Here is a 23379-nt window from a genome sequence, read left to right as displayed (position 1 = left end):
TATTTTGTTTTATGTCATTTAAAAAGACTTTTATAGTAAAAAAAATATTGTTCCCATTTCTATTACTTCCTCGGGGAAAATTGCTCTAAAATTTGTCCAGCATCCCAGAACACACAGCGTTCGAACTTGAAGGTTTCACTGGATTTGGTTGTCACATCTCTGTCTCATGGCGTTTAAGGGATTCTTTGTTGCCGCTCTTCCGCTCTCCTCCCAGATGAAGGTCCCTAGAGCGCACGAGGCAGTAAGCTCCAGTCATCGGGGAGCGTCATTAAGCACAGCCTCAGAGTCAATTGTCTCACCACTTCCTGCTTTTAAGAAAAGTTTTGCTTTCCCTCCGCTGCGTGACAATAAATATCAGCAAATTTGGAACACAGTCACTTGGGACGCAAGCGTGTCGGCTCACTGGCGACAACACAAAATGAGGCGAACTCTTCACAGGATGGGCCAGAGTCAAGATTCAAACCCAGAATTTCGACTCTGAGGCAGATACTCTAACCACTTGCACACAGGACTGCCTTTCAGAAAATGTCTTTTAACCTCACCTTAAGCCCTATTTGAAAAATATATTTCCTTCACTATGTGTTTTGGTTGGGTCAGAATTTGCACACTGGGAGTTTATTCCAATGAGACACAGACAGCCCTTCAGCCTTTTTTTTCGGCAGATGAATCAGATTTTTTATTATTATTATAATAATAATAATAATAAAAAAAAATAAAAAATAAAAATAAAAAAAAAGGAAGGTCACTTTTGGCAATATTTTTGGATCTATGAAGTGGTTAAAATGTGTTAGATAAAATTTCTGGTTCCAGTAACATAACACACCATCCGCATCAGTCAGAAAATCAGCAAAATTGTTGATCAATGTTTCATTTGCTGATCACCGTAAAAGCAGATGTTTGCAAATTGATTCTTATAGTCTTAGTTTATGGAATATGACAGAACTCTGAGAATGCCTACTGTGGAACTTGAGAGACTAAAATTGCAGGGATTTGGACAATTTTAATTGAAAAAAAGGTTCCCAAGCAATTTATTATCAACAGATCTATCAATTAATTTGATAATCAATTAGTTTTTGGTTAATCGTTGCACCTGTAAATCGCAAAATTTAGTTGCAATTGCAATATTAATTGGTGTGCAAACCCCGAAGGTCGGAAGTCCGTGGCATATAACCCTGAACAAATCTACAGTTGTAGCAACACAATCGCTAAGTAGGCCACACTTTGTCTTTCAGAATAAAAGCATAATGTCAACAGTGTAAATGTTGCTAAACTAACAGCATTCTTGATGCCATTTGTAAGTGTTTGTATTTTAATTATTTGAAAAAAAAATACAAATATGTCTTTAATATTACAGTACAATACACCAATCTCGATAAATTGACCCAGCTCTGACTACATGTGATTGACTAGCAAGCAATCCAGGGCGACCAAAATCAGCTGCGAGAGGTTCCAGTTCACCCACGACCCCAATCAGGGCGAGCGCTTGAAAATAAAATGGATGGATCTTTTTTTTTTCCACATGGTCGCTTGCCTCCATCCACGTTTTCATATGGCTCACGGCTGGCCCAAGAAAGAGCATCAACACTGAGTAACAACAAATTGCTTTCGGCATTGTAAACCATGAATATTCATTGTGCGAGAGCAGGCCCTAAAGTGCTGTCTCCATCGTGCAATTCCTCCACACTCCACCCAGACAATGAATAATATTACTTGAAAATGCAATTAAAGCAAACCCTTGTTCCATTCCTGACTTTGCCACATGTCGTTCCTCCACCACCGCAATCCAACTCCTCCTCCCTCCACAGCCCATCCCGCCCCCCTCCATGCACTAACAGCGGCGATATTAAAAATTTACCAAGTCATCTGATTTTCTTTTACTGCAAAATTCATGAAAAATAAGGTACAAAGGGGAACAAATCGCTGAAAGAAAATGTTTTCAAAGTGAATTAAGTGTAGCGGCCTACGATTTGGACCACACATTTTGGAAACTTGTGGGCATACACAAAAAGTCTTGGTGCATTTAAAGATTTATTGAAATTCTATATTGATATATTAAATGGACACGCTAAATGCAATTAACAAAACTGCAATAATCCCATAAAATAGTAACCCAAACTATGGTTTGGGGGCCTTTTGTGGCCCAACATGCATCTTTAAGCGGCCCGCAGAATATACTCAAAATTCTATTTGCTACTAATAAATAGGGATGTAATGATAAGGGCAATATCATGATATCGTAATATTAAAACTGCCACAATATCGTCGTTGTCATGTTCACAATATTTAAGAGGAACACATCTGTTAAAAAAGTGAGGTTGATTTCCATTTGTGCAGTTCTAGCACCCTCTAGTGGCTAATTTATTAGTGCAATTTAATTTTCATTAGGGATGTTTTGGCCTTCTATGTTTAAAATCTATGCTAATTGTTAGATGAAGGGGAACCTAATTTGCTTGTGAAGCGATCAATGTGTGCTTGCATTAGCAAGTGCCTCAGTATTGTTATTAGAGATTGTAGGCGGATTATATGCATTGCTGTTATGTACAAAAGCACAATATTGTGCTTTTTTTAGTATGAGCTCTTTTTTTTTTTGGCACAATATTGTGATCGTTTTTTAAATATCGCCTATATTGATCTATGTGTCGTATTTTTCTCTATGTGACCCTCAGAGAAAAAGTTTGGACGCCCCTGCCATAAGAAATAAAAGCCTCTCTCTCTCTTGTAGTTGCTCCATTTTCAATCAAAGGAATCAAACAGGCACTGTAATGATCTGAGTTCAGAGACTCATCCTTTACACGCAGACACTACAGAGTTAACCTGCTGAGCCTTTTTGAACACTGACACTGATCAAAACGGCAGCATTGAAAGAAGTGTAAACAGTCTCTCATATGATTAGAGTGATGGATAAACGGGTTCTGTGCTCAGTATTGAAGACGACGAGCTTTAATGACAATTGGAGTTTTAATCGACTCTGACGTGATCACGCCACAGTGTTATGTGCTATTATGTTCATTCTGAGGATATAGGTCGCTTATTTGCTCTTTTAAGTCGGTTTGTGGAATATAAATATAATCTCCTTTTGGTTTAAAGTCCAGTTTCACATGAAATGGAAGATAAAAAATAGGTAACATTGTTTGTGCAAGTAAAGTCTGACTCTTAAATAACCCCCGAAACGTTCGCTAACCAAAATAGCAGCACCTACTAGGGCAAGTATACGTTCTCTCAGATCAATTAAAGTGTGCAGTGTTACGGCAGACTCAGAAGCCTTGCTCAAGAGCACTTCAGCAATGCCGACAAGGGGAAAATCACATCCCTACAAATAGCTTTAAAATGTCCTTTTTCACGGGCAGTATTTCCAAATGATGGCAATGGCAGCTCAGACAGCAGGTGAAAAAAATCAGTCATAAAAATTAGGTTTGTGCATTTGGAAGGCAAACATGCATCATAATCATAAGACCCTTGACTATTGTTATTCATTGTTTCAGCTGCACGAGTCCCTTGCCCCAAAGCACGCATCCATCTCAAGTGTCACAAAGGCAACATTGTTTTCTCCTCTGGCATGTCAGCAGGAGGCCGCATAATAGGCACAATTAAGGTGACTACATTTAGGTCATATTGCAAAACCAAGAGAATTATGGGGGACAGGAGGACATTTATCGACAGTTATTTTTAGAAGCGAGATTGAAAAGGGGATAACGGAGCAAGGGTGGAAAAATAAACATCTATTTAAAAGATGAAAGGGATAATAAAAGCGGAAATGGACAAGTTTACAATAGAGAACGTTTATTCAGTTCTTTGGCACCGCATTAGGGGAGCAACGGGAGTCATTCAATTATAGAGGAAAAAGATGGAGAAAGAAGAGGGAGGAGAGTGAGGTGAACGGTGAGGGTATACTATCAAATCATCAAGATGAGGCAGACATCCAAAAGCCATTTGGCTTCTATTAGCGCATTAGGGCATTTTAACCGATTATTTGACAATTGTGTGGAATTGTTGATTAATCGTATTTCGTGCATCAGATTCCATCTAGGGAGGAGCCAGTTTTGATACCAGGTATCATATCAGGCCGATACTGGCCTTACTTTCATGTTTATGTATCGGTTATATGTGCAGGCTGCCAATAACAACCACCGATAGAAAATACGACAGAGTAAAGCCACTTTTACACTTGCACGATTTTGTGGCACAAAAATGGCACGACTCGAGTCATGCCAGTGTGCGAACTAGTCGTAAAGTGGCGTGACGTGTGCGTAAACCCGTTGTGACCGCGTGCCATGTCGGGGCAAAAATTTTGAAATGTTCAAAATTTTTGTCACGACAACATTTCGCGACCGGGTCGTGAACTATGCGCAAACTGTTCGTGAACTCGTCGGGACGATGCGGGAAGGATGAGCGCCAGTGCGTGGCAGCGCGTGGCAGTGCGCGCCTCGGATGGGCCCCCCCTGGTGCTGGCGGTGCGCAGAGAAGACGATCAAACTTGACTATAGAGGAAGTAAAATTCGTAACAAGGTTTCCGTAGGTGAACCTGCGGAAGGATCGTTACCGGAGAGAGAGGGTGAAAAATCGCTGGGTCGCGGGGAGGCGGCCGAGCCGGCCGGCTCGGTTTGAGCTCCCCCGCCTTCCCCACGTCCACTCAAACTTGGTCCCGGCCTTGGGACAGCCCCCCGCCGGTGCCAGCGCGGCCCGGCCACCTCTGAACTCAACAGCCGACGGGTACGCAACTGGGTTGGGGAGGCCCTCTTTTTATATGGTGTACCCAAATCGGCACGACACCGTCCGAATTGCGCAAACTCGTCGTGCAAATGCGGTTAGTGCGTAAACTATGCGTAAACTATGCGCAAACTATGCGTGAACTCGTCGTACCAGTTCGTGTCAATGTGGACACGAATGGACCCGCAGTCGTGAATTATGCGTCAACTAGTCGTGAACAGTGCGGGAACCTCCCAGTTAGTGCCCCAAAATAGCACGACTTGCCACGATAGAATCGTGCCCAAAAGTCGTGCAATTGTCAGGCCGCCTTAAGTCTTCCTTGGCAGTAGTCACACAATGAGAGCTGCTAGCCATCAGCTAGCTTGTGAGCTAACAAGCATGCGGATGGGTGTAGTGTCATCTCCACACTTTTAAGTAATGATACCAAGATTTTCTGTAAGTTGTGGCATCTAGGAAACACACCACAGACACTAATTTATAAGTCTGAAGAATTTTGACAGGTCTTATTCGAGCCATCAATTCGAAAAGACAGCAAAATGCCAACAGAAAGCAAAGCCAGACTGGTGTGCGGGCTCTCTCTATTTATCTTTAATTCTTGTAACGCCGCCCGACTAAAAGCTCACATTAACACACGAGTGAAAGTACCCCGCAAATGAAGACGTACTGCATTGGCATTTTCACCAAACAAGTCAGACAAGCCATTTCAGCCTTGCAGGAAAGAGGCTGTTCTGGCGGTGAACTAATGTCGGAGACATTACGATAATTGAAACACAGCTGGCATAAAACCCAGCACGCCACTGGCTTGTGATTAATGTAAAATTAGCTTTCAAAATGTGCTTGAAATGTTTGGAGAAGCTGCGATTTGGTGTTGGACTCAATTTTTTAAATATGCATGACGCAGAGTCTGTTAAAAAACAAAGAAGAAGGATGATGCATAATGGCAGCTGCATGGGAATGCTGATATAAAAGTCTGACAGTGATAATGTAGAATATATCTCCGCCATAACTTCTGTCGCTCGCTTTTCAGGTGAAGATTGAGACGGCCAGATAAATCCAGCAGGTGCATGATAGATGGATTTAGGCAGACGGGTTTACAAAATGTGGAAAACTGATCAAAAGATACCTGCTCCAACACTTATTACAAAAAAGCTGGTTCCGTTTAATATCACGTAAACGCAGATGCAAAGGAGATTGGCACTCAGTGGAGTGCAGACATCCATCAAGGCCAAACAATCCCAACTGGAATGAGAGCCAAATTACACGATTTTATAGATTGAATTTTTCGGCGTGTGCCAAAATTCTGTCATCACGAGTAAAGCATTATTTATTGACATATAAGGGAAAGTGCATCTTTGTCAGTACAGCTAAAGTTTGTTCTTCCTTGCACCATGCCCCAACAGGGGAACAAAGAGTTGCTTGGAAATCATTCATCCATTTTCTGTTCTGCTTGTTCTCGTTGCTGGAGCTGATCCCAGCTGACTTTGGGCTAGAGGCAGAGGACACCCATAATTGGTCGCCAACAGTCCTTGGAGATCAATTAAGTCCGGAGGTGGGCATTCCGTCAATATTGATGGAAGGTCTGTCAATCCATCAATGATGGATGCCTGTTTTGGTGACAATTAAGTTCGTTTACGGGAAAAGTGGAAAAATTGACAGACTAAGCATCGCGCGGTAGTGGGTTTTTGCTCGTCAATTTAACCAGTAGGCAGTATTGTGACCCGTTTTGAGCTTTTTGATGGTTCTGACCTAGTCATTTCAAAATAAGATATGGCCTACGGGGTAATCATCAATAACTGGGTCAGTCCTAACGGATTTTTCTGACTAATGATGGAAATATAAAGCAATACAGTTGTACCTCGGAGTTTGAACCCAATTCGTTCGTTCAAAGCCCCAATTGTTCAACCCCGAAACATTTTTTCCCATAAGAAATAATGTGAATGCAATGAATCCGTTCCCAAGCTCCAAAAACAGAAAATTCCTTTTTTTTATTTCTATTTGTTTTTTTTGTTTTTGTTACATTTATAACTTGTATAGTATTTAAACACTAAAAAATAACTTACCTTTTTTGTTGTGGTGTGACGGCATCAGTGGATGAAAAATGCTATTTTAATGCATGCTTTAGTTCAGTGCTGAGTTTGTGTATTTTACATTGGGCATATTGTTAGACTACTAAGGGGTCCTTGCGTGTGTCCTTTATCGTCAGGCACATTGTTGAACAGCTAAGGGGGGGGTCCTCGTGCATGTCAAGACGCTATCGGTGACCCTGCACGATCGGTGACGCGCATGCGCAGAAGATCCTGCCATCTTGGCTCGCCAACTACGGCAACTTCACTAGAACAAAATACCTTGATATGCCTGCACGATATTGTGCATTCGTAAACACAAATACAACATTGAAAAAAAATCTTAGATTTTGATGAATCTTCAAGAAAGTATTTTAATTCTACAAGTTTTAAAGACAAAGGTTTTACTTTTGACCCAATTACATTCCTAGTGAGTCTTCATTGTTATAATTTACGTTTAGTCTGCAGTATTATTATTGTATTTAGAATAATGTGTGGCCAATATCATAGTATAGGTTTTGGGAGTGGATGAGGCAGGGGGGACATTTAAAACACACACAACGCAGACTTACTGTAAAGTTAAAAAATGCAGACTCACTATAATGTAATGAGGTCAAAAGTAAAATGTTCATCGTATAGGATTAACATTTACTTAGTTACTTTAAAATGCATCAATAATCTACATGTTTTTTTTCTTTTCATGTTGTATCGTGTACGCATATAAAGGTTTTTGTTCTAGTGTGGTTGCCGTAGTAGGCGATCCAAGATGACGGGATCTTTTGCGCATGCGCGTCGCCGATCGTGCAGGGTGACCGATAGCGTCTTGACAAAGTAGTCACGGTAGTTACAATGGCGCTATAATCTTCCTAAATCCACTGTGGTTCGTAGCACTGTTCGTTTTTCTTGTCTTGTCGTGGAAAAACCAACATGCGCTCGCGAATGTATGGAGCACCTCCGGGAGTATTCACACTCTGACTGGAAATGAGCAGCGCATCGTCTCGACTGCCGCCAACGTGAGCATTCGGCAGCGCTCGGCTTCACTCGACTACCCATTCAAGGTACGTTCGGTTTAGCTTGCTTTGCTTGTGTGTTCAAACTCCGAGAATGAGGTCAAACTCCGAGGCATTTTTACTCAGATTTTTTGGTTGAAGTCCGATTTGTACGAGTTCCGGGCGTTCGAACTCTTGAGTTTCCACTGTATTAAGTATTTGTTTGTTTTGTTTTTTTCACCCAACCACCCAATTGCTTGGGCAATCGTGTCATGCCCAAGCCACCATCTTCCAGCCATGCTTGAGCGTGGCACTGATAGTTCACACATTCCACATTTCAGTTGTCAAGGGTTCTCCCGTATGGCAGAAATTATCTAGTATGAGTGCACCCTTATGCTTTCGTATGTGTTCAGTGAGGGAAAACAATGTTGTTCCTGCAAATTTCCCCCGAAATCTGAGAACATAATTCATGACTTATGAAAACACCAGACTCGAGCACTAAAGAGACAAGCAAACATTTGGCACATGGCTCTTTTTGCCGCCATATGCCTTAAAATGCTCGGCCTGTTTCTCTAATCTCTAAAGTAACCAAATCATATCATTGGGAAGAGAGTCACATACACTATCTAAGCCGCTCGACTCCAGAGATTAAGTTCCAGACACAATGGATTGAGAAGAGCTTAAACTCCTAAACTCCACACTCATTTCCTGTTTTCAAGTGTTCTGCTACTGTGGCTGCCGTGAGAAAGTGGCACTGAAAGTTGAAGCAACGTCCAAATGGCCTGTTGCATTTGCGATATGTGGCTGAATCAGATGATATTTCTTTCCAATCTCGCCACAATTGTTGCATTTTTTTTTTTTTTTGCTGTGCCAGTGTAACACATACACGCACCCACACATGCACCTGTTCTCAAAGTTCAGATACCGAGAAAATTCCTTCTGTTCAGGGTTCAGAACTCTTCGGTGTGTTATGGGAAGCTGGATAATGAATTGTCTCCCCCCCGATAAAGCGGTGTGTGACAAATGAAAATAAATGAATGTCAAAACACACGCATAGGCACACATTTTTTTTGTTTTTACAGCATATGGCCTCTGCTGAAAAACGTTGCCAAAAAAAAAAGATCCTAATAAAACACTGTCCATTCCTACCATGCTCCTGCATAGATCACCGGCTTTATTTGATCAATCATCAGGAGGCTTCCAATTCTCCACATCCTGGATCTGTTTTTTTCGACACCTCTTCATCACATTCACTTCACGTCCATCTGCCACAGGCCTCAGAGCTAATTAAAGGCAGCGGCTCGCTCTGTGCCGCCCGGGTCTTCCGGGGTCACCGCTAAAATATACATCAGCGCGGGTCGGTGGCCAGAGCCGTCCCGAAGTTGTTTTGATCGCCGCCGGACAGCTGTGACCGAAACAGAGCTAATACGTCAGGTGGTATATTATGAGGTATGAATACTTTGTTACTATACTTAAGTAGATATTTAAGGTATTTGTACTTTATTTGAGGACAAGTGTCCCCTAATGATTCATTTGTTCTATGACTAAGCTTGTGAATCAAATAGTTGCCCCATTGAAATGCCACTCAACTCCCAAACACATTTTTTTTTTAATAATGCAAAACAGCACTTTATTGTATAAAACTTTAAAAATAAAGACCCAAATTGATTTCAGGTATAATTACTGTGTTGAGACAAGCCAAGAGTCACAATTGTACCGTAGCTTGTACTTTGTCAAAATAGGCTTGTTATTTATTTTGACCTCTCTAAATAGAGAGAGAGAGAGAGAGAGAGAGAGAGAGAGAGAGAGAGAGAGAGGGAAAGTCAACAGCGGTTGATATTTTGATTGACTGAGATCTTGGCGCAAGATATTTCCTATCAATTGCTTGATGCTGTCGGTTTCAAGGATGATTTGTGGCGAATAAGTCTTGTAAGAAACGTAAAAACTACAAGCTTCTAGTCCGACATGAAAATACGCATACAGGTAGGTTGTTTATTTCTCTATTATGTGTGTACATGTGTGTGCGCATAAGCTTTTGAGTGCAGACCCCTGGACATCAAGTTCAAGCTGTGTGCAAGGGCTGAAAAGACAGCGAGATGGAGCGCATAACGGATCAATAAACTCAATAAACAACATCATCAGCTTGGTCGCCGCCAAGATTGCCAACCGCCAGGCGCCATCTGGCCTCGTCTCGCCGGACCGCCGGATCGGCCAGCGTCACCACGCACACACAGAACCGCGCACATAGTCAGCAAGCTCACAATCTACGCATGACTGCACGGCGAGAGGTTTCCGGCCAGGTATATGGAAGTGAGATCGGTCTTTGGAGACAGATTGTGTTTATGTGTGTGTTCACGGAGGAACAGACGTTTACGGCTTCTCCGACAGTATATCCTCCGATGCCGTAATGACCGTGAAAGAGACGGAGAAGGCGAGTGCACCGAGGGAACGTGGCGGTATAAAGAATAATTTGGAGGCAGAAAAGCTGAGATGCGAGAGGGGGGGGCGAGGGGAGAGCGGACGAGAGGGAGACGTGAAGACAAGAGGGGAGCTGTGAAGAAAGGTGCAAATTAGTCTTATGAAGGTTCAAAGGAAGTGCCACGCACGAGTCTTCAAACGGCTTTCATGAGCGTGTGAGTGTGCATGTGTGGGCGGCAAGCCAATCAGGGAAATTTCATTTCAAGATGAAGAAATAAAAGTTTCTGTCCAGATTATTCTCATGCTTGAAAAGGCAGCGGGATAGAGTGTCTTGGAGGAAAATGAGATTCTGACATGTGTGTCAAACTAATCAGAGCGCAGAAGTGTTGCCAACATCACACAGCCGCAGTTGATTACACAACCGCATCAAAACAACAATTGGATGATGGATAAACGGACAAGGTCTTCCATTTATTCTTGGTTGATTGACTGCTCAACAAATAAATGGAATGTCCAAAACAAAAAAAGATGGGACAGGAAAGTGGATAGTGGTGGTTAGCCAGTCTGCCTCACAGTTCTGGGTTCTGGATCCAACTCTCAGCTCTGGTCTTCCTGATTGGAGTTTGAAACTTCTCTCCATGACTCTCACCCAAATCAACTGGAATAGGCTCCGCTCCGGTTTACCCATTACCCAAATGAGGAAGAGTGCTACAGAAAATGGATGGATGGATTTTTGGGTATTTACTGCTGTGATCGACAAGAGACCAATCCAGGGTGTACTCCATCTCCCCATGAGAAAAGCTGCCATGAAAAAAAAAAATAGATGGAGGGATAGACTTCCGGATAACTAATGATGTGGCTCAGTCATGTTTAAAGCGTCCACATGTTTATCCCAGACTTGGATCTTAACCCTCAGTCAATAGACAGTGAATTCCAAATGAAAGAAGTCTGTTTCTGACCCCCACTGTCTTTCCTGTTGTCACCTGGCATCTCATCCACACTCTCGAGTCTGTGTTAACCTCTTGGCCACTGCACACCTCCAACCAACCACTTCAGCTACTGGTGAGGATAATGAGGGTAGAAAAACGGAACCACCCAGGAATACTGGTAAGTCTTGGTATCTCATCAAAATCTGGGTATTCTCTTGATGAAATGATGGATGGTGTCTAGGGGAAATTATCCCAGACCTGGATCCTGACCCTCAGAGGCAATGGACAGTGAGTGCCATGCTAAATAAGTCTGTTTCTGACACATGTATGCTGTTCCTGTTGCACTGGCCTGTCCCCTGACATCTGAACCACACTCTTGCCTTGTGTTAACCTCCTGGTCACTGCATATGTGTAGTGGCCAGGAGGTGTTTGGAGATGCACTACCTTAGAAACTCCTGCGGGATTCTGAAACCACCTCATGCTACCACAACTGGTAATGATAATGGAGGGTAGAAAAGCGAAACTACCCAGGAATAGTGGCATGTCTCTTGGTATCTCATCAAAATCTGGATATTCTCTTGAGAGATGGTCTCTAGGGAACTCATCCTAAACCCGGATGCTGACCCTCAAAGTCAATGGACAGTGAGTGCCACGTGGAATAAGTGTGTCCGACTCCTTTCTGCTCTTCCTGTTGTGCTTTCCTGTCGCCTGGCATCTCACTCAACCACCTGAGTCCGTGTTAGCCTCCTGGCCATTGCACATATGGATGTTTGTAGGAGTTGTACTACCTTAGAGACTTTTTGGGCTGCTGAAACTGCCTCATGCTACCAATACTGGTGAGGTCATGTGGGAGTAGAAAAGCAGAACTACCAAGAAATACTGACAAATCTCTTGGTATTTTGTGAACATCTTGGGATTCTCTTGATGAGATGACAGATTGCCTCTAGGGATCTCATCCAAGACCTGGATTCTGACCTTAAAAAACAATGGACAGATTGCCATGGTAAAGAAGAGTGTGTCTGACTTCTTTCTGATGTTCATGTTGTACTGACCTTTCCCCTGACATCTCAAACACACTCTTGACTTTAACTTCCTGGTCACTGTGCATATGGATGTTTGGAGGAGCTGTACTATTTTAGCAACTACTGTAGGCGGCTGAAATGACCTCATGCTACCACTACTGGTGATGATAATGGAGGGTAGAAAAGTGAAACTACAATAATAATGGCATGGTATCTCATATTGGTATCTCATCAAAATCTGGGGATTCTCCTGATGATGGATGGTCACTAGGGATGGCATCCAAGACCTGGATGCCGCCCCTCAAAGGCAATGGACAGTGGGTGTCATGCTAACGAAATTTCCAACTCCTCTCTGCCATTCCTGTTCTACTGGCCTGTCTACGGGTAACTCTTCTCTTGACACTGCAGTAACCTTCTGGCCACTGTACAAGAAATCTGGAGGACACCATTGACTACCTAAGCAACACTGCCGAAAATGCTGTGGGCTGCCGAAAATGCCTCACCCTGGTGAGGATAATGAAAGCAGAAAAACAAAACGACCCAGTAACTCCGGTCTGTCTCCTAGTCTCATTAACGTTCTTGAACCGATGCTAAACCTCTTGGCCACTGCACATATTGATGTTTGGAGGAGCTGCTCTTCCTGAGCAACTCCTGCTTGCTGCAGATATCACCTTATGCTACCTGTATTGGCGAGGACAATGGCGGGAAGAAGAGAAAAACTAGCGAGGAATCAATCGTGGTTGTCTTTCTAATTGCCTCTCCTTGCTATCTTTTGTCCGTCATTTGCTCAACAGCAGGTGAAATTGATTCACAATCGTTACAGCTTCCTAACTGCACAGGTTGATATCCCAAAAATGTGGCTGACTTTGAGTTACACAGTGATGGTTATGCTTTCACTCTGTGTTTTTTTTTTTTTTTTGGCAGCCTATTGGACCAGGTTTCACACTGTTATTCAAATGAGTAGGATATTGTGAAGGACATTTAGGTTAAGGAGGAACGTGATACATTTCCTTTCTCTATTAAATACAAAGTGCTTCACTGGCAAGGTGAGGCATCAACTGCAGATCTCCATTTCTAGTGTCACGGGTAAGCTATTTATTAAAAAATACACATTTCATACTGCATCAAATGAAACACTTATTCCTAAGGGAGAACTGAAGGAAAGGCTGCATTCAATTTACACTACAGTATGTGGACATCTGTCCATTCTGCGATGTGAAAATTGGCAAAATATGGAGTTGGTCCAACATTTTGCTGCTATAACAGCTTACAGTCTTCTGGGAATACTTTCAGTGGAAATTCTGTGACATCAGAAGGGGTCAACGATGACCATCTTTGCGATGGATGGGAGGTGTTTGATGGGATTGAGGCTTGGGCTCTAAAGATCTTTCACACCTCATACAAGCATGTCCTTTTTTTTTTTGTGCTTAAAACTTGCCATTTTGCAGTGCAATCACAGCATCTACAGAAGTTAAATCTGAGCACTCATCTTTATTTTACATATCTTATGATATACTGTAACAATACTCAGTACTTACCAGAATGTAGTTAAAAAAAAAAAAAAAAAAAAAATCATTGTGCCTTGTAAAAATAAGAGTATGTGGAATTTATAGAGACAAACTGAACAAAGTGTTGCAAGGACTTTTAGTGAAAGTGGAGTAATCTATATGGGGATTAAGCAGTAATCAATACACATTCAAATTGAATGTCTTAACAAATGCTGTTGTTGAGACCCGAGGAAACAAGTGTTGTGCAGTTTCACCTTTGCTTCAAGTTCTTTTCATAAAAGCGCAAACTCAAAATTCCTCAAATGATGAGCTAAATGAACAGGACATAATAGTTTAGAATTGAAATAATAATTGCTCTATTATAACATTACGTAAAAATGTCTTCCGTTGAAAGCTATTGGATGAAATGACACATGATAAAAATGAGTTTTATTTGTTAATGACCCCGCAGAGCTTTGGGGAAGTGCCATTAAAGGAGTGAAAAAGCAGCAGACTGACCATTTACGTGCACAGAGAGGCCACAGACAATCTCATTCCATAGCACGCCCGGGAGCACTTAGTGCTCTTAATGGTTAGTTATGCCGGCACGCGACACATCTTCTCATCTTTCACCGACGAGGATGTTCCAAATGCACATTTTTATCAAAATCGATTTTGGCTGCAACCTGAATTTGTTGGGGGAAGAAAAGTGATGTCCAACGGAAAAGGTTACGGTATTCTTCTTAAACTCTAAAAAACATGGAGCCTACCAAAAGAAAGATTAGAGTCTCTTCTTTTATCAGGAACAAAAGTATATTTCTATACGTTTTTGTTTTGCAGCAATTGGCATTAGAATATAGCTAAGTTTCATCATTATTCACAAATCTGTTTAGAACTGTGGGGAAATCAGCTTGTTTGCAACACGGCCCTGGTTGATCTCTTATACTCTGCTGCCACCTGCTGGCCTTTTTTTTTTGTAATTACTACCACTGCTTCACCCGTTCTCTGAAGTTCAGAGGGTGCATCAAAGCCGTCTGTATGTTCTAGCAAAAAAAAAAAAAAAAAACTGTCTAAAAACATATTTGGGACACTTAAAACATTTAAAATAGAACGTTTTTGGGAGCAAATGAGTTCAAAACTCTTTATCATAAAACGCAAACATAGTACACCACAAGAGAACCCACCCCCATGTGTGTGGGGTCCATCACATTTTATAGTTCTGTTTATAGTGTATGTTAAAAATTGTTATGCATGTATCCTGCTTCACTGAGAGGTACTTACATTCGCTCGTTGGGAATAATCTTGTGCCCGTCTTTGTACCAATTGACCAAGGGTTGAGGGAAGGACGCCAATGGAGGCGGGCTGAGGACGGCAGCCTGGCCTTGGCTCGCCGTCGTTCTCTGCTCTTGGCCTGAGAACCTCCCCATAACTAGAGGAAAGGAGTTTATGTTACATACCATATCACTGATCCTCCTTCTTGTGCTGATGATTTGAGTTTTTGGTACTCACAGGCCACTTGCACCGCTGTTCTCCCATGGATGATGGCGCCCATCCTGTTCCTCACTGTGCATTGATATAGGCCGGCGTCAGTCCTCTGCAGCGACGGCACAAACAACCTAAAGATGGCATAAGAGATCAAATATATAGTATGATGAGTAAGTACTGGGAAGCCCTTTCACTAACCTGAGCTGGTTGGTAACTTAACATAAGTGGAAAATGTATGTCAATAGGCGTTTTTCCACCGCTGGAACTTTTGGAGAGCTTTTCAGTTTACCTTGGTAAAATTCAGTTCTCGTGTTTTTCCACCAACAACAATTACCAGAGTAAATAAATTCCCCAGGGGCCATCCAAGTACTATCTCAGCAGCAGGGTCTTCATGAGCCAGGCAGGAACTTTGAGGGGGCGGGCTGCAATGGCCACGACTGATTGGTCAAATTTGGGGGCGTTGTTTTTACATCAGCTGGGCTCAATCAAACTCATTTGGATTAATTACCGAGAACTCTAAGACGCTGTGGAAACACAAATCATAAATTCCCTGCTGAACCTTTACAACCAAGAACTCCCTTTACCCAGAACTCAAAGTTCCTGGGCTTGTTGGTGGAAAAACGCCTATTAATGAAAAAACTACACTACAAAAGTTTGAACATTAATCTTCATACGTACATTACATACGTATCAAGAATCTGATTGGTTGAATTATACTGACTGTTACAATAATAATTTGCCCAATCCTTCCGTAACCAATGAGATCTTTGATCCCGCCCACACCTCCTGTTGATGGCTCACTGTGACAGATTATTTCACAGACCTTCTCAATGCAGTGAAACAAATAAAGGTATCAAACAATAAATGAAATAAAACATAAATTAACTGACAAAATAATGAATAATACATAAATCATGAAATAACACACATAATTCTCACCCTTGTTCAACCCCTGATATATGAATTGTGGCCTGTTTTACTGCCAATTCCCTTCCCCTGGAAGAGACCAGGGAGGGGCTAGATAGCGATAAGTCACGTGAAGCTGTTGATGTTGTGGATTTTGCATTGAGCTACCAGGACAGAGGAAGACCACTACATGCAGCGCTCCGTTATTCTTCGTCATTAAATGGACTCACATGGTGTTTAAAGTAACGTATAACAGCAAATCATGTGATTAACGTCCACTCAGCCTGGTCACTCTGGATGGGGGATCCCGTCCAATGGTTTCTTCACTTTTTCTTTCCCCGAAATGGGTTTTCTTTGAGTTATGATTATCCAGATGAGTGCGCTCACACCGGGAGATCTTATTGATATTTGTGAAATGTGGACTTGTAAAGCGCCTAGAGACTCATTTGTGATTCAGGACTATGTAAATATTGTGATTTATTAATTTAATTTCCTTTTCTTGTTTATTTTGTTAAAGAAAATAAAATTAATTTGATGAGTGCCCGATAAAGTGTGACACCGAGTGTGTCCACCAACCAGAGCAGTTATAGTTTAGGTATGCTTAGGTAGGGCTGTTTGGTTCCACTGGTTCAAAATGTTCTTCTCTTTTTGGCACACTTACACTGGCTTAGCACCTGCATGTTTACTCGACTGCATGTATATTGTTTTCTTTTATTCCTGGGAGGTTATTAATGAATTTTAAATGGACAGGGATTCCCTAATGGCTATCTTGGCGTAGGATCTAGGTTGCTGCCATGCTGGACAAACTCTCCAATGCAAATATGCACACCAACACACACACAAAACTGGACATCGCTTAGGGGCTCATTATGAATAATAGGCCAGCCAAGTACTTAACTCCCAGGCTGTCAGTGCATGAAGCCAAATTTTGCGCACAACACACACGTAGTGTAGGATGCTGCATATGCATTGTTTGTATGCTGGCATCATCCTTCAAAGGCTCGTATAATTCACTTTAATCAGGAATAGCGCATAACATAATAGAACACAGTAGCTCTCCCTCTCTCACTGTCATACTGGGGTCCATTACATTTCTATTAGACGGGTGCAGCGGGGCTGTCACTGCAGTTCTTAAGCACCCAGCAACTTTAGCTGGTATATATCTCACTAAACTCAAAGTTCAGTGTTGACAGTTGCCAATCAATACAATAATTTCGGTGACACAGTCGCTGCCTCGCTCGCAGGGCTCAATTCTCTGGATGATTTAGGACAAGTTCAATCAGCTTATACTGGCGGAGGCGGCTTGGAATCGACCTGGCTGCCCCTGCTACTGGGTGGGCTCAATTTGAGAGCACGGTGAATACAGAAAGATGTGAATGCGGAAAAAAAGGTGTTTCGGCTTTGTTTGCCAATTAGTTGTATCTTTTCTTAAAACTGAAGCAGCTAAACCAGGTTGCTTTTTTTTGCTGACTTCAGTCTTTAATTAAGACAAGAGAGGAAGAAAACACATTCTAACTGTGTCTGAGAAACTGTCAGACTAAGATGTGCTACTAATAAAACAGAACCAAATTTAAACACCTTGACAATTTATTTTTTTAGCAGGGTATATATTTAGTATATCATTTGAAGTCTTATTTGACAAATCAATAAATAATATGACATAATGACATAAATGCCAGTATTATTGGCATAATAAAATCCCAACTTTTTTTGGTCCTGCGATCACTCACAAGCCAGAGGGTGGGGATCAAACCTACACCCTCTGGCTTGTGAGTGCAGACCATTACAAGTCAGCTGACCTACTTTTTTTCTTTTAGAAAAATAAAATATAACAATAACAACAGGCACACACAAAACCTGCATTTAATTTTTTTCCCTACACCCCTTCGCCATCGACTTGGGAGCAGTCCGCGGACTAACCAGTCGTGGTAACAACATGGTGCACTCCGCCTCACATTTGTTGTGCAATGAAAGACAGATATTTCATGTATTTATAAACAAAACACAAACAAACAAAAAAAAAACATACACCCAGAGAGGATGTAAAGGAATGGACATGTCCGGGGAAAAGAGGGTATTTGGTTACCCTCAATATATCAGCATCACACATTGATACTGTCTAAGATCGTAATTCAAATTTACTTATGGTTTGTGCCTGCCAAAGTTGGCGCAAACTTGGAACTGGAATCTACTAATCGGGCTACACATGAAAAGGAAATTATTCAACTTGTAGTTTACTTTTGACCCCTTTAACATTCACATCTTTGTGTCAACTGACAGACAACAAATATACGGTAATAGCATCCGGCTCTAGTTGTCGGTGATGAAAATTCATCACCGTGAAAAAGGTTGAAAACTTTTGTAGTTTTATCAAAAACTGTTTGCCTTCCTTTTTCCTGCTCCAACCTCACAATTTGCTGCTGTCCTCCTGCCAACATACAAAAAATGCATACACTGCATTCTACATGTGTGAAAGATGCCAAATATGGAAATAATATGGCTCAGTAGCAAAAATTGGCTCATCAGTCGGTGCCTCACTTTTTTCGCAAAGTTTCTTTGCACACAAATAAGAAAAAACATAACCTCCTTGGTGGCAGCAACTCAGCTGTAATGGCACAAAAATGCCTTTTTATTAACCTCAAAACATGTTGATAGGTCTTGGGTGTGATTCCAGTTGCATCCATACTGCTGATAGAGAGAATTAATCAATCTTCTAGAACAACATAACTGTTTTTGTAAAGAAATTCCAAAGGTGTCTATTAAAAAAGTGTCTGTTTTAGCAGTCTTTGAAGGACCGGAGGTAAAATCTACTCGTAAAATCCCGTGGCTTTGCGTCCTCTCTGGTGTTTGTCCTCACATCAGACTTGTTATAAATTTTGACAGCGGCGCAAAGACGACACACACAGCGTCCTGCCAATCTGCCGTAGTGCCGACCTCATCAAACTACAGCTGCCAGGATGTTGAGAGCGGTCCAACGTATTACACAACACCTCCTGCTGTCTCACCCTCTTAGTGGCTCGGCTCTCCCAAGTTTGCCACTATTTTCAATGATGATGGAAAAGCAATGATGGATTTTATTTCTGACAACAGGGACAGCTTGGCTCTTAACGGGACGAGAAGAAAGAAATGCAAAGAACAGAATTGTGAAATACCTTTTTTGGATTTGTCATCTAAACGTTGTGACCGTCTCTTAGATTAAAAAATTTTCCCCACAATTTAAAACAGTTTCCAGTTGTCTTGATAAAAGGACATCAAGTTCACCCTCCCGCCTCGACTAGGGCTGTAAGGATAAGGGCAATATTGTGATATTGTGATATTAAAACTGCCACAATATCGTTGTCGTCATGTTCACAATATTTCAAAGGAACACATATGTTAAAAAAGTCAGGTTGATTTCCATTTGTGCAGTTCTAGCACCCTGTAGTAGCTAGTTTAATAGTGCAATTTAATTTTCATTTGGGATGTTTTGGCCTTCTATGTTTAAAATCTATGCTAATTGTCAGATGAAGGGGATCCTAATTTGCTTGTGAAGCGATCAATGTGTGCTTGCATTAGCAAGTAAGTGCCTCAATATTGTTATTAGAGCTTGTTGGTGGTTTGCTGTTATGTACAAAAGCACAATATTGTGTTTTTTTTAGTATGGGATCTTTTTTTTTTTTTTACAATCTTGTGATCTTTATTAAATATCACCAACCCCCCCACAATACCGTGATAATTATCGTATCGTGACCTTCATATCATTAGAATATTGTATCGTGATGTTTGGATATCGTTACATCCCTCGGCTCGACAGGCCCAATGAGCTTTTGTTACCATGATGACCAGGGCCGCAGCAACTATGTGAGCACTGAAACTGGAGAGAAAGCCAGCCATTTTCACTCATGGAGGCAGCACTTCATCAGCAAACACCAAATTAAACTTAGATTGGCGGATCAGTGCATGTGCTACCTGCAGTGGCTTTATCGCTAAAATAAATAAAAATTGATGCGATGCACTACACAATAAGGCAGTGGGAAACACCGGTGACACAAAAGGTCATGATAATAATATCAAAAATAAATAATTTTACAATATAACATTAGAAAGATAGAACACGCAACTAAAATAAAATGAAAAATTGTAATGTAATTGAGTATTTTTCTGGATTTGTGAATCCATGAGCTCTCTATAAAAAAAGCCTGTTGAAATAGATTTTTTTTTTTTCTTTGATGAAAACCGACTGTTGAAAACAGACCCATTTAGCCACGTCGTACACGGGTGCCAACGAGACCAAGGCAGCCAGTTGGCGGCAGCTGACCTGTACTGCGGCGTCCAGTCGGTGATGTTGCTGCTGTTGAGAGACCAGCGGTACTGCAGTGGCCAACTGCCTCCAGCCAAGCAGGTCAGCACCAGTCTGTTTCCCTCCAGCACCACCTGTTGCCCCAGGCCGAGCCCTCGCAGGTAGGGTGCCACTTCTGACAGACACAAAGAGAAACAGAAGTTTTCAATAAAGGAATAAATACGTTTGCAATGGCAAACATTGAGCACTAATGGATGGCACAGCAAGAATTTTTTTGTATTTGTTTTGCATTAAAAATGTTGATTATTTTCCCTTAATAATTAAAATCACAATTTATAAACTTTTTTTTCAATTTCATTCCTGGTATGATTTGGACAGACATCAGCCTGTGTCAGCATTTGACAGCTTTGCAGTTTTTGTAAGTCTATCAACTTGAGGTTGTTCAAAAATGGAAGAAATGCCTGCTCTATGAGTTCAGCGGTTTCATCAGTGGTGGTAGTAGTAGCCGTGATTTGTCAAGAAACGTCACATGGAGAGTATAAATTGCTCTACGCATTGGAGCAGCCAGGACAGAGAATGACTTTCTAGGCGGGAATTTTGCAATGCACCAATGTCAATTAGTGAGCCATGGGCAAAGGCTCACAAAAACTGCAAAGTATGCACAGTGAGGGTGGCCGATGGCCTTGAGTCTCTCCAAATTATACTTGATGAAACAGAACCAAAGGGAGAAAAAAAAAAAAAGGAAATACCGGGATATGGTGACTTTTGGGGCATCCTGTACTGTATATCCTGAATAGAATATTCCTATCATGTATTAAATTCACCTGCGGCATTTAGCAAATGCCAAGGCAGATATGAAAGCATGGTTCAGGGAAAAAAAAAAAAAAAAACACATCGGACATCAGAGGAAAAACCTGAACTATGCAAACTTAATACATTTGATAATTATGTTCTCAAAAGCAAAAGTGAAAATTCCTTAAATCTGATTTAGGATGATGACAGTGCAAGGTAATGCAGAACATAAAGGCCACCATGCTCATTTGCAAAGAAACAAAAAGGTGCAGGTAAAAAAAAAAAAAAAAAAAAAAATGGAAACAGCAGCCATTAAAGGTAACAGCAAAACCATTAAATTATATCTCGCCATAAAATGTGTATGCGAGAGTCTTAGCTGGGGGTAGTGGGAGGTCCAATTATTAGCCAAAAAAAATAATTGAAGTCATTCACCCGGCCTTCCAAGGTACATTTGGCAAATGGTTGAGGGATCATCAAAATGATAACACTGCCTCTGCTTTACTGTCAAACAGATTTTGAACATTTCTCTCAGCTCTCCGTTCACTTTATTTGAACTAAAAGCGAAACAAGATTGAGAAGGGAGCCAACTTTGTTTTAATGAAGCAAATGTTGACAAAACCAATGAGTGGAATGTTTTGACGTTTGAATGTTTGACAAAAATGGAGTCAACATAGTCTGAAAGATGCAGTGTGCAATTCGAAGCTGTGGAATTAGCTAATTATGAAATACGCTGATTTCAATGACAAATCTGTACGCAGATTTATTGTCTATTGCTTCTATTGTTTCTATGTTTCAATCTTTTAATTGTGGTTAATGTTCAAGGAGACTATTTATTGCAAGTATCCTTGCTTTTCTCGTGATGAATGTCATACCACAATGAGTTGCAAGGTGTGTCTTTAAGACCAGCGCATTCCTCATTTTCCCACTAGGAATTACAAAAAAAAAAGAAAAAAAAAAAGAACAGGTAGTAACTCTAATTATAATCTCAATTCATAGAGGCAAATGGACAGTTCATTTCAACTCTAATGCTAACTAACATAGCACCACCGAAGCATGTAAACAGTCCCTCACATCAATTAGTGTGGTGTTCGACCGTGCTTTGTAAACAACTTCCATGGGCAGGAATAATGATCATTTTATATATGTGAAGACGGTGTTTAGCATGCCGGTAGATTACATTTAATCACTCTACGTCCATGCCATCTCTGGGTCCGTCGTCTATATTCAAAAATGTAATATACTCTTAAATTATCAACAATATTCACAATATTAAATCCTTTTTGAGTGGCCCTGTTTAGGTACGGTACCATGAGACAAATTGCAGTGGCCCTATTTCATTTAGAGCATAAGATGTGTGCAATGGGTTAAAATGTCTCAAAATATCTTGGGTAAAAAGCATGAATGTGTTGATTTCATGGTATTTATTGATGAAATTTGAACTGGCCCGGTCAGGTCAGCAACTGTAAGGTACATGATGCCCCAACAGAGGTATGGCCCGAGCTCAAAAGGCCACCGTTGATGTTGGACCCTTATTTGTTGAAGAAAAGAAGAAGAAGAAGTAGTAGAAGAAGAAGTAGTAGTAGTAGTAGTAGAAGAAGTAGTAGTAGTAGTAGAAGTAGTAGTAGTAGTAGTAGTAGTAGTAGTAGTAGTAGTAGTAGTAGTAGTAGTAGTAGTAGTAGTAGTAGTAGTAGTAGAAGAAGTAGTAGTAGTAGTAGTAGTAGTAGTAGTAGAAGAAGAAGTAGTAGTAGTAGTAGAAGAAGTAGTAGTAGTAGTAGTAGAAGAAGTAGTAGTAGTAGAAGAAGTAGTAGTAGTAGTAGTAGTAGTAGTAGTAGAAGAAGTAGTAGTAGTAGTAGAAGAAGTAGTAGTAGTAGTAGTAGTAGAAGAAGTAGTAGTAGTAGTAGTAGTAGAAGAAGTAGTAGTAGTAGAAGTAGTAGAAGTAGTAGAAGAAGAAGAAGAAGAAAAACATACATACATAACATACCAGTTCACAGGACAGAACTTGGACCGTGCGTCAAATCACATAGCGGCTGACCCCAACAAAGCCGAAGGCGCTAACAGAAGTGATAAGGCCGCAGGTGCACATTAGTCACCAGCACATGTAGGTGCAAAATCACAGACTTCATCGAAAGTGTGACAAACTGAGTCTGTCACTTGCGATTACAGTAGAGACAATTATTCCCACAGTAGCCAGACAAATAGTCTTACTTATAAAACGGGAAGAAAATGATTCACTCAGGGTTGCTGAAAATGAAAAGGGAATTGTCCAAAATGGATCTAAACTCAAGTTTGTTGACTGCAACTT

At 41.2% G+C, this 23379-nt stretch overlaps 1 protein-coding gene across 2 annotated transcripts in view; it reads right to left on the bottom strand.

Annotated features, from left to right (window-relative positions):
* sdk1b (sidekick cell adhesion molecule 1b) overlaps positions 1 to 23379 on the bottom strand; it is a 270446-nt gene that overhangs the window by 164258 nt on the left and 82809 nt on the right. For both annotated transcript variants that reach the window (XM_077524564.1, XM_077524563.1), the window contains exons 2-4: positions 20304 to 20460; positions 15125 to 15231; positions 14897 to 15044 (exon numbers count right to left, since the gene is read on the bottom strand). In XM_077524564.1, coding sequence (XP_077380690.1) covers positions 14897 to 15044; positions 15125 to 15231; positions 20304 to 20460 — 412 coding nt within the window. The remainder of the gene's footprint in view (positions 1 to 14896; positions 15045 to 15124; positions 15232 to 20303; positions 20461 to 23379) is intronic.

Source organism: Festucalex cinctus, chromosome 6, assembly GCF_051991245.1.
Source record: "Festucalex cinctus isolate MCC-2025b chromosome 6, RoL_Fcin_1.0, whole genome shotgun sequence".
NCBI classification, from domain to species: domain Eukaryota; kingdom Metazoa; phylum Chordata; class Actinopteri; order Syngnathiformes; family Syngnathidae; genus Festucalex; species Festucalex cinctus.
Note: the sequence above shows the minus strand (reverse complement) of the source record. Positions and strands in the feature narration are given on the sequence as shown.